This window comes from Hordeum vulgare, chromosome 1H (assembly GCF_904849725.1).
Source record: "Hordeum vulgare subsp. vulgare chromosome 1H, MorexV3_pseudomolecules_assembly, whole genome shotgun sequence".
Classification (NCBI taxonomy): domain Eukaryota; kingdom Viridiplantae; phylum Streptophyta; class Magnoliopsida; order Poales; family Poaceae; genus Hordeum; species Hordeum vulgare.
Window position 1 is genome coordinate 122,984,618 of NC_058518.1, and position 11,986 is coordinate 122,996,603.

An 11,986-nucleotide genomic window follows, 5' to 3' on the forward strand; every position below is an offset into this window, starting at 1 on the left:
ATAGAAGAACTTTTTTGTAAAACGACCACGACGGACGACAGAAACACTGCATGCTTTATTATTAGGAAGAGATATTTGTTTCTAAATTTTTTTGTGGTTGCGTGCGTGTGAGGCGCGAACGGAGGCGTAGCGGGTGCTTAAACATGGATTAAGTTTGTTACCTACCGTAGGAGAAAGCAGGATGCGGCACGTGCTTTGGAGCGGCCTCCTGCATTGCCTGCCTCAACAAAGATCCCAGATCCCCTTCTAGATGCTCATCCAAGATCCGAAATATAACCGTCGCCCTCTCTCATCCCACGGGCCCATCCACCGCGCATTTCCGGTGTGCCGATACCATCAACGGTTTCACAGCCACCGTCTCACCGTCACCCTCGGCCTCACCGTCCGGCAGTAAAAGCACCTCACGCAACGGTCACTCATCAGTGAGCAGTAACGGGAACCCGCGCCTTCCTATCGGATCCCCCTCCACGTGTCCACGCGGCGTCCTCATCCACTCCTCCCCACCTCCGCTCCTCCCCTCCCCTGTTATAAATTCGCCGCCACCCCAAGCACCAGAGCCACAGTTTCTCATACACCATCTCACATTTCACAAGTCTCTCGTCAATCGTCGTCTCTCGCCCTCATCGAAGCAAAGCAGGTTACCCACCCAGCTGCAGAAGCTTTCGAGCGAAGCAAAGCGTACAGCTTAATCGATGGCCATGGCACCGACCGCGTCCGCCGTCTCCTTCTCCGCCCGCCCCTCGACGGTCCGGCCGCGCGCCGCCGCCTCGGCGGGAGCCGGGCGGGCACGCGCGGGGCCGCCCCAGGGAGGCAAGTGGTGGGCCCCGCTGGTCGGCTGGTCCGGGAAGGCCGACTACATCGAGGCCGCGGCGCCGGTGGTGGCCGAGGAGGAGAAGCCCGGGAGGTCGTTCGTGGGCGGCCTCACGGAGGAGAAGGCACGGCAGCTGCGGGCCCGGATGTCGGAGACGGAGAGCTTCCACGACGCCATGTACCACTCCGCCATCGCCTCCCGCCTCGCGCGCTCCACCTAGGGAGCAGGAGATCCGACCACCAACCAACCAACTCGCCGACGCGAAGCCGCTGTACATAGTGTTTCGTCTCTGGATCTCCCTGTCCTTGTGGGGAGTCCTTGTTGTTCTAGTCATGGAGGAGTTGTCATAGGAGAGGGGGGAAGGGATCTTGTTTTAGGGTTTGTCCCTTCCCGTCGTCTCCGGCCACCGCGATGCTCCCCGCTCTTCTTTTGCTTCTGTAATTAGTACAAGCTCGGAATCTGATGTTTCGGTTCAGTTCCGTCTCTTGTTGCCACATTGCAGATCTGCAGTTACATTTGACAGATTCGCCGTCGTGCATCTGGGTATCAGTTAATTCTGGGCCTAAAATGCTAGTTAATTCTGGATCCGAATATCAGTGACTTCTTGAACGCAAATGTCAGTTAATTCTGGATCTGAGTATCAGTTCATTCTGGATCTGAACACATTGCGCTTGCTGATTTGCCGCCATGTGTTAACTTTATTTGATTTGGCCGTCGTCGGTTAGGGATATATCGGGACCCGCCATTGTTTGATTCTGGATCTGAGAGCACCGTCCTCTGAAACAATTGGCCCGCCTGACCCCATGAATTTGTCAACAATGACGCAGCTATAAATCAATGTAGTTATACCACGGTCCACGGGGCATCCTTCGCTGTAGTCTTTACTCCACTACTAGTCTACTACCAACCTCCACAAAGAAACATAGTACTTGTTGTGTTTGATTGGGTGGGCTACCTGTCTCTATGATCCTATGAACTGATGAATTTACAATTATCGGTCGTTTAATTCCACGAACCATTCTCTGCTCGACTGCCTCGAATCGATCGGCCAGCTCGTAGCGCAAGTACGGCTTGCCGGATGGTCCAGCTAACTTATGTGCCACTTGTCCGATCACTAATATGTCACAAAAAAATCGACACAGCCGGACCCTTCGTATCTATCTCAAATGACATAATCAGATCCTTCATATACATCTCAAGCGACATAGCCAGACCTTCATATCCATTTCAAACGTTAGGACTAACCGACATCCTTCGTATCCATCTTAAATATGAAAAAATATGATGACGATACGAGGGCTCGTGGATGCGTCCGGTATGCCCGGTCAATCCTTCACGTACGCGACCCCGCCTCAGATTATTTTTTTCTCTTTCTTTATTCATTCATTTCTTTCTCTTTTTCTTTATCAATCATGTGTAAATGGTTGGACATATGAAAAAAATATAAGAAAACGGTTGCGCGGACGAAAAATAGGATTTCAAAATAAACACGCCCAATCACTGACCGATTGTGTCCTCAAACGCTTGAGGGGGCCGGATTTACAAATTTATAAGTTGACAGAGTGTTTATGGGCAATCCCGAATCGACACGTTCGTAATTATGTATTTTGTATCAGGCATATTCATATGAAATGATGCAACTTAAACTCGTACTATATAATCATTAACCTGATAAATTCAATAGAAAACAGACATATAAACCGATAGCAAATGGATATAATTCACATAGAAACATGATCAGAAGAGAACCATAGCTCAATCGTCTCACAAATTCTAACTAGATTTAGTAGTAGGAACTTCACCACTTTTTTGCCGGTCCTTTGCTCTTTCGATTGCCGTCGTTGTAGTAGGCGTGTGCGGCAAGAGGTGGGTCCCGTCAGAGCCGTCATCTGTGGAGGAAAAGGAGATGACGATGTTGCCCTTCAAGCGTTTGACGATGCGGTATTGCTTTCACTTGAGCTTGTCACCCTCACCGCCTCTCCCTTTCGCAACGGGCGCGTTCCCATTTGATTCCAAAGTATGCACCCACAACGCTAGCGGAGCAGGCAATAGAACCCATTACCACCCAAGCGGGGCAGCGTCTGGAGGGGGAGGAAGACGGCGTGCGGGCGGCGCCGATTGAGATGCCCTCGAACATCCGCATGCGGGGTGGGAAGGGTCAGCTTTGGCGTCGGTGATGCGGCCACATGCAGCATCGCACGAGAACCAGAGCTGCCTCCCTTGTCCACCCGTGAGCATTGCAACGCGATTCGGAGGGTGAGTTTGTCCTCGTCTCCAACAACATTGCAGAGGAACGTATGCTAATCTTTGTCGTCGAAGCCGTTACAGTGGTTTTCGGTGTTGTATACGATCGCCCAAGATTGGGACTTGACCGATTGGATAAAGGGGAAGCGAAGCGGAGCAGAGTAAAGTCAGGCTAGGGTTCAATCGAGATGAGGTTTTTGTCGGGTCACGGTGGGCCAGATGTGGACCATACGTGTTCGGGCGTATCCAGGCCTCATATCCGCCCTACATTTGAGTTGAATATGAAGGGGCTAGTGATAGAGGCGAAGTTGTCCCTGTCTTCCGATGAGATGGTGGCTATCGTTTCTGGTGGAGTAGACTTCGTTGATCTAACTACGAACATGCGAAGACGTCGCGCCTTAGTAATCACTAAACCAACTCTGAGAGGTTATTGACCACGCCGGAGCACGATCAACCTGACCACGAGGGTCTGTTTCCTGCAGGCAAACGAAGAACAAGCAAGAAACTGAAATTGCAATCTGGATATTGCGAATATAAGAGGAAAGCTTTGTTGATGAAAGTGGGGTTGTGTGACGTCTTGGCCTGGTCGTAGAACACAAACGAAGACCGAAGTGTTGCAGCTATGGCGAACATGTAATCTAAACAAAACCCCGGTCAAAAACAGTGCCCTAAGGGTTGTATATACGAGGATAGGGATTTTCGTGACCCTTGGAGGAGGGGTCCGAAAACGACCCTAAACTTGGTTTCCCTACACACACGGACTCTGAAACAACCTATGTGGTAGTATTTCAAAATTACATGGGCTTGGCCCAAAAATAGGGTGACGCAACACCTATAATAGCCCATGGACGAAATTTATGAAGTGACATCTTGTATATTTCGTCCAAGCCTTCATTCTTTCCTTATGGTGACTTCGAAGTCCGAAAATCACAAGTGGAAACTCCCTTATTCTTTCCCGCGTGTGCACCTTGCCCTCCATGCTTGATCACACTCCAATGGCCATTCTCCTTGTCCATGCTAGGCCCTTCATTAATAAGCAAAACAAAAGCATCTAATTTAGGTAGCATCATGTGTTCATGAACATTAGAAGGATTTCCAAGAAACGAAAGTACCTGGTAATTCAATTGGCGTGCACGAGCTCTAGTAACTGGTTGAGTAGGTATAGCACGTGTAACAATGGTATCAGTCTCCTCATCATTCTCCCCTTCTTGAATTGAAGTCGTACTCGATGGAAGCTCATCTTCCACACCCAAATAAGGTTTCAAATCTGCAACTTTAAAAGTGGGACTAACCCGAAACTCTCGAGACAGCTCAAGTTTATATGCATTATCATTTATTTTCTCTAACACCTTAAAAGGACCATTAACACATGGCATTAGCTTTGACTTGCGCAAATCAGGAATTCTATCCTTACGCAATGCAACCAAACAAGATCTCGAGGTGCAACGACAACATGTTTTCTACCCTTATCCCGAGCAAGTTTCTATCTAGCATTCATAAGCTCAATGTTTTCCTTAGTTACCTCATGCATATTTAATATCAATTCAGCACGTTGTTTAGCATCAAAATTAACCTTCTCTGAAGATGGAAGAGGCAACAAATCAATAGGTGCACGAGCTATGAAACCATACACAATTTTAAAAGGGCACATCTTAGTAGTAGAGTGCAATGAACGATTATAAGCAAATTCAATACGAGGCAAGCGTTCTTCCCACATTTTCAAGTTATTATTCAAAAGAACCCTAAGCACAGTAGACAATTGAAAGGACGTGAATGTCGCCTAGAGGGGGGTGAATATGCATTTAAAAAAATTACACTTTAGGCTTGAACAAATGCGGAATAAAACTAACGTTTAATTTGTCAAGCATAAAATCTAAAACAATAAGGCTCACCTATGAGCAGCAACAACTTATGCTAAGCAAGATAAACAACTAAGTGATAGAAAGATATATGACAAGAAACAATATGGCTATCACAAAGTAAAGTGCATTAGTAAAGGGCTCGGGTAAGAGATAACCGAGGCACGCAGAGACGACGATGTATCCCAAAGTTCAAACCCTTGCGGATGCAAATCTCCATTTGAAGCAGTGTGGATGCACAATGCTCCCCAAGATGCCACTAAGGCCATCGTAATCTCGTCACGCCCTCGCACAATGCAAGATGTCGTGATTTCACTAAGGGACCCTTGAGGGCGGTCACCGAACCCGTACACACAAGGTTGAGGCAATCTTCAAACTTAATTGGAGGCTCCCAACGACACCACGAAGCTTCACCAGAATGGATTGTGGCTCTCAAAATGACCTCAAATGCTCGGGGCAATCTCCACAACCTAATTGGAGACTCCCGACGCTTGCCTGGAGCTTTACACCACAATGATTGAGCTCCGAGGCATCACCAAGCTTCTAGGACGCCAAAGCATCCACGAAGAACAATTTCTAGGGTACCAAGTACCCAAGGGTAATAATCTTTTCACACTTCACTTCCACACATCACCGTGGAGAACTCAAACCGTTGCACCAAATGCAATGGCAAGAACACACAAAGTGGTCAAGTCCCTCACACTCAAATTCCTCCACAACAACAAAAGATATGGAGGAATATGAGAGGAAGAACAAAGAGCTCACAAAGAACTCCAAGATCAAGATCCAAGGGGTTCCCCTCACACAAAGGAAAAGTGATTGGTGGAGTTGTGGATCAAGATCCAAGGGGTTCCCCTCACTCAAGAACTAGCAAGAATCATTGGAGGGGTTGAGAGTTAGCAAACTCTAAGAAGGTTAACAATGGGGGGCAAACACGAGCTGGAAAGATAGGGAACCATTGGGGAAGAAGACCACCTTAAATAGGCCCCCACAAATCTGTTTGTTATGTGCAGAATTACACATGGGCGGTACAACTGGTTTCCAGGGCGGTACAACTGGGCTACCTATTTTAGCGGTACAACCGCCCAGCCATCGCACAACAATCGTACGACAACAGAAGGTTGGCCAGCGGTTCCACCTTCCACGGCTGCTCGACACGGCTAAGTCCCAAGCATTATAACCACTAAGTGTTGGAAATATGCCCTAGAGGCAATAATAAATGATTATTATCACATTTTCTTGTTCATGATAATCGTCTATTGTTCATGCTATAATTGTATTAACATGAAACAGTAATACATGTGTGAATAAATAGATCACAATGTGTCCCTAGCAAGCCTCTAGTTGGCTAGCTCGTTAGTCAATAGATGATCATGGTTTCCTGATCATGGGCATTAGATGTCATTGATAAGGGGATCACATCATTGGGAGAATGATGTGATGGACAAGACCCAATCCTAAGCATAGCACTAGATCGTATTGTTCGTATGCTAAAGCTTTTCTAATGTCAAGTGTCTTTTCCTTCGACCGTGAGATTGTGTAACTCCCGGATACCGTAGGAGTGCTTTGGGTGTATCAAACGTCACAACGTAACTGGGTGACTATAAAGGTGCACTACGGGTACCTCTGAAAGTGTCTGTTGGGTTGGTATGAATCGAGATCGGGATTTGTCACTCCGTGTGACGGAGAGGTATCTCTGGGCCCACTCGGTAGAACATCATCATGTGCTCAATGTGACTAAGGAGTTAGTCGCACGATGCCGTGCTACGAAACGAGTAAAGAGACTTACCGGTAACGAGATTGAACAAGGTATAGGTATACCGATGATCGAATCTCGGGCAAGTTCTATACCGACAGACAAAGGGAATTGTATACGGGATTGATTGAATCCTTGACATCATGGTTCATCCAATGAGATCTTTGTGGAACGTGTGGGAGCCACCATGGGTATCCAGATCCCGCTGATGGTTATTGGCCGGAGAACGTCTCGGTCATGTCTCCATGCTTCCCGAACCCGTAGGGTCTACACACTTAAGGTTCGATGACGCTAGGGTTATAGGGAAATGTGATACGAGGTTAAGGAAAGTTGTTCGGAGTCTCGGATGAGATCCTGGACGTCACGAGGAGCTCCGGAATGGTCCGGAGGTAAAGATTGATATATAGGATGGATGGTTTTGGACACCAGAAATGTTTCGGGCGTCGCGGTAGCGTACCGGGACCATCGGAAATGGTCCCGGGGGTCCACCGAGAGGGGCCACCAGGCCCAACAGGTAGCATGGGCCAAAAGAGGGAGGGAAACCAGCCCAAAGTGGTCTGGTGCGCCTCCCACAAGAGGCCCAAGGCGCAGGAGGGAGAGAAGGGTGGGGGGAACCCTAGGCATTGGTGGGCCTAAGGCCCACCTAAGGGGTGCGCCACCCCCTCCCCCTGCCCTAGCTGCCGCACCTCCCATCTGGGGGGCTGCCGCGCCACCTAAGGGGGATAACCTAGGGGTGGCACCCCCTCCCCTCCTCCTATAAATACCTAGGGGTTTGGGGCTGTTTTGCACACGGTTTTCTCTCCTCTTGGCGCAGCCCTGCTCCCCTCCTTCCTCCTCCTCCCACGGTGCTTGGCGAAGCCCTGCCGGGAGACCTCGTCTCTCCATCGACACCACGCCGTCGTGCTGCCGAAGATCTTCCCCAACCTCTCCCTTCTCCTTGCTGGATCAAGGTGCGGGAGACGTCACCGGGCTGCACGTGTGTTGAACGCGGTAGAGCCGTGGTTCGGCACTAGATCTGAATGTCACCGCGATCTGAACCGCCGCGAGTACGACTCCATCAACCGCGTTCTAGCAACGCTTCCGCTTAGCGATCTTCAAAGGTATGAAGATGCACTCATCCCTCTCTCATTGCTGGTCTCTCCATAGGAAGATCTGAATATGCGTAGGATTTTTTTTGAATTTATGCTACGTTACCCAACAGCGGCATCCGAGCCAGGTTTTCTATGCGTAGATTCTATGCGCGAGTAGAACACAAAAGGTTGTGGGCGATGATTTGTCAATTGCTTGCCGCTGCTAGTCTTATTCTTTTCCGGCGGTATTGTGGGATGAAGTGTCCCGGATTGACCTTACACGTACGCTTACGTGAGACTGGTTCCACCGACAGACATGGACACCGTGCATAAAGGTGGCTAGCGGGTGTCTGTCTCTCCTACTCTAGTCAGATTGGATTTGATGAAAAGGGTCCTTATGAAGGGTAAATAGCTTTGGCATATCACCGTTGTGGCTGTCACGTAGGTAAGAAGGCGTTCTTGCTAGAAACCCAAATCAGCCACGTAAAACTTGCAACAACAATTAGAGGACGACTAACTTGTTTTTGCAGGGTTTGACATGTGATGTGATATGGCCAAAGTTGTGATGTTGCATGTATGATGTATGAGATGATCATGTTATTGTAATAGGTTTCACAACTTGCATGTCGATGAGTATGACAACCGGCAGGAGCCATAGGAGTTGTCTTAATTTATTGTATGAGACGCAACACCATGTGCATACTACTTTTACTTCATTGCTAACGGTTAGCTATAGTAGTAGTGATAGTAGTAGTTGGCGTGGCGACTTCATGGAGACACGATGATGGAGATCATGATGATGGATATCATGGTGTCACGCCGGTGACAATGATGATCATGCGATGCCTGAAGATGGAGATCGAAAGAGCAAAGATAATAATGGCCATATCATGTCACTATATGATTGCATTGTGATGTTTATCATGTTTTTCATCTTATTGCTTAGAACGACGATAGCATAATAAGGTGACCCCTCTTAAAATTTCGAGAACGTATTCCCCTAATTGTGCACCGTTGCGAAGGATCATTGTCTCGAAGCACCACGTGATGATCGGGTGTGATAGATTCTAATGTTCGCATACAACGGGTGTAAGCCAGATTTACACACACGAAACACCTAGGTTGACTCGACGAGCTTAGCATGTACAGACATGACATCGAATACAAGAGACTGAAAGGTCGAACATGAGTCGTATGGTTGAATACGATCAGCATGAAGTTGCTCACCATGATGACTAGTCCATCTCACGTGATGATCGGACACGGGTTAGTCAACATGGATCATGTATCACTTAGATGACTAGAGGGATGTCGATTTAAGTGGGAGTTCATACTTAATTTGATTAAATGAACTTAATTGTCATGAACTTAGTCTAAAAGTTGTCTTTATAAATATTGTAGATGCCAACGTCAACCTCAATTTCTACGCATTCCTAGAGAAAAACAAGCTGAAAGATGATGGTAGCAACTATGCAGACTGGGTTCGCAACTTGAAGCTCATCCTTGAAGCAGCTAAAAAGGCATATGTCCTTGATGCGCCGCTAGGTGACCCTCCCGCTCCTGTAGCAGCCCAGGACATTCTGAACGTCTGGCAAACGCGGAGTCATGACTACTCTCTGGTTAGGTGTGGCATGTTATACAGTTTGGAAACGGGGCTCCAAAGGCGTTTTGAGCAACACGGTGCATATGAGATGTTCCAAGAGCTGAATCTGGTTTTTCAAGCTCATGCCCGTGTCGAGAGATATGAAGTCTCCGACAAGTTCTTTAGTTGTAAGATGGAGGAGAACAGTTCTGTCAGTGAGCACATACTCAAAATGTCTGGGTTACACGGTCGTCTGACTTCACTTGGAGTCGAACTTCCGGATGATGCTATAATTGACAGAATCCTCCAGTCTCTCCCACCAAGCTACAAAGGTTTTGTGATGAACTACAACATGCAAGGGATGGAGAAGACCATTCCCGAGTTGTACTCGATGCTCAAGTCTGCAGAAGTAGAAATCAAGAAAGAGCATCAAGTGTTGATGGTCAACAAGACCACCAGTTTCCAAAAGGGCAAGGTTAAGAAGAACTTCAAGAAAGACAGCAAAGCCGTTGCCGTGCCCGGTAAGCCAGATGCCAGGAAGAATAAAAAGAATGGACCCAAGCCCGAGACTGAGTGCTTCTATTGCAAGGAAAAAGGTCACTAGAAGCGGAACTGCCCCAAGTACTTAGCGGACAAGAAGGCCGACAACGTTAAAGGTATATGGGATATACATGTTATTGATGTGTACCTTACCAGCGCTCGTAGTAGCTCCTGGGTATTTGATACCGGTGCTGTTGCTCACATTTGCAACTCAAAGCAGGAACTGCGGAATAAGCGAAGACTGGCCAAGGACGAGGTGACGATGCGCGTCGGGAATGGCTCCAAGGTCGATGTGATCGCCGTTGGCACGCTACCTCTACATCTACCGTCGGGATTAGTTTTAAACCTTAATAATTGTTATTTAGTACCAGCTTTGAGCATGAATATTGTATCAAGGTCTTGCTTAATGCGAGACGGCTACTCATTTAAGTCAGAGAATAATGGTTGTTCTATTTATATGAGTGATATGTTCTATGGTCATGCTCTGCTTGTGAATGGTTTATTCTTGATGAATCTCGATCGTGATGTTACACATATTCATAGTGTTAGTACCAAAAGATGTAAAGTTGATAATGATAGTCCCACATACTTGTGGCACTGCCGCCTTGGTCATATCTGTGTTAAGCACATGAAAAAGCTCCATACTGATGGACTATTAGAGTCTCTTGACTTTGAATCATTTGACACATGCGAACCGTGCCTTATGGGCAAGATGACTAAGACTCCATTCTCAGGAATAATGGAGAGAGCGACCGACTTATTGGAAATAATACATACTGATGTGTGTGCTCCAATGAACGTTGAAGCTCGCGGTGGCTATCGTTATGTTCTCACTCTCACCGATGATTTGAGTAGGTATGGGTATATCTACTTGATGAAGCACAAATCTGAGACGTTTGAAATGTTCAAGGAATTTCAGAGTGAGGTTGAGAATCAACGTGACAGAAAATTTAGTGTCTACGATCTGATCGTGGAGGAGAATATTTGAGTTACGAGTTTGGCAAACACCTAAGGAAGTGTGGAATCGTTTCACAACTGACGCCACCTCGCACACCGCAATGCAACGGAGTGTCTGAACGTCGTAATCACACTTTATTAGATATGGTACGATCTATGATGTCTCTTACCGACTTACCGCTATCATTTTGGGGATACGCATTAGAAACTGCAACATTCACTTTAAATAGGGAACCGTCTAAATCCGTTGAGACGACACCATATGAACTATGGTTTGGCAAGAAACCTAAGTTGTCGTTTCTTAAAGTCTGGGGCTGCGATGCTTATGTGAAGAAACTTCAATTAGAGAAGCTCGAACCCAAAGCGGAGAAATGCGTATTCATTGGATACCCTAAGGAAACTATTGGGTATACCTTCTATCTTAGATCCAAAGGTAAAACCTTTGTTGCCAAGAACGGATCCTTTCTAGAGAATGAGTTTCTCTCGAAAGAAGTAAGTGGGAGGAAAGTAGAACTTGATGAGGTAATTACATCCCCTCTCGAACCGGAAAGTAGCGCAACGCGGAAAATTGTTCCTGTGGCGCCTACACCAACTGAAGAGGAAGTTAATGATAATGATCATGAAGCTTCGGATCAAGTTACTACTGAACCGCGAAGGTCCACAAGGGCACGGTCCGCACCAGAGTGGTACGGCAACCCTGTGATGGAAATCATGTTGTTAGACAACGGTGAACCTTCGAAATATGAAGAAGCAATGGCGGGCCCGGATTCCAACAAATGGCTTGAGGCTATGAAATCCGAGATAGGATCCATGTATGAGAACAAAGTATGGACTTTGGTGGACTTTCCAATGACCGGCGAGCCATAGAAAATAAATGGATCTTCAAGAAGAAGACTGATGCAAATGGTAATGTGACCGTTTATAAATCTCGACTTGTCGCAAAGGGTTTTCGACAAATTCAAGGAGTTGACTACGAAGAGACTTTCTCTCCCGTAGCGAAGCTGAAATGAGTGTGAATCATGTTAGCAATTTCCGCCTTTTATGATTATGAAATTTGGCAAATGGATGTCAAAACAACGTTCCTTAACGGGAATCTTAAGGAAGAGTTGTATATGATGCAACTAGAAGGTTTTGTCGACCCTAAGGGTGCTAACAAAGTGTGCAAGC

At 47.0% G+C, this 11,986-nt stretch overlaps 1 protein-coding gene across 1 annotated transcript; it reads left to right on the forward strand.

The window, feature by feature from the left end:
* Nucleotides 1-551: 551 nt before the first annotated feature.
* LOC123426877 lies at nucleotides 552-1,290 on the forward strand. Its single transcript, XM_045110782.1, has one exon. The coding sequence runs from the start codon at nucleotides 693-695 to the stop codon at nucleotides 1,029-1,031; it is 339 nt and encodes a 112-aa protein (XP_044966717.1). The 5' UTR covers nucleotides 552-692; the 3' UTR covers nucleotides 1,032-1,290.
* The last annotated feature ends 10,696 nt before the right edge of the window (nucleotides 1,291-11,986 follow it).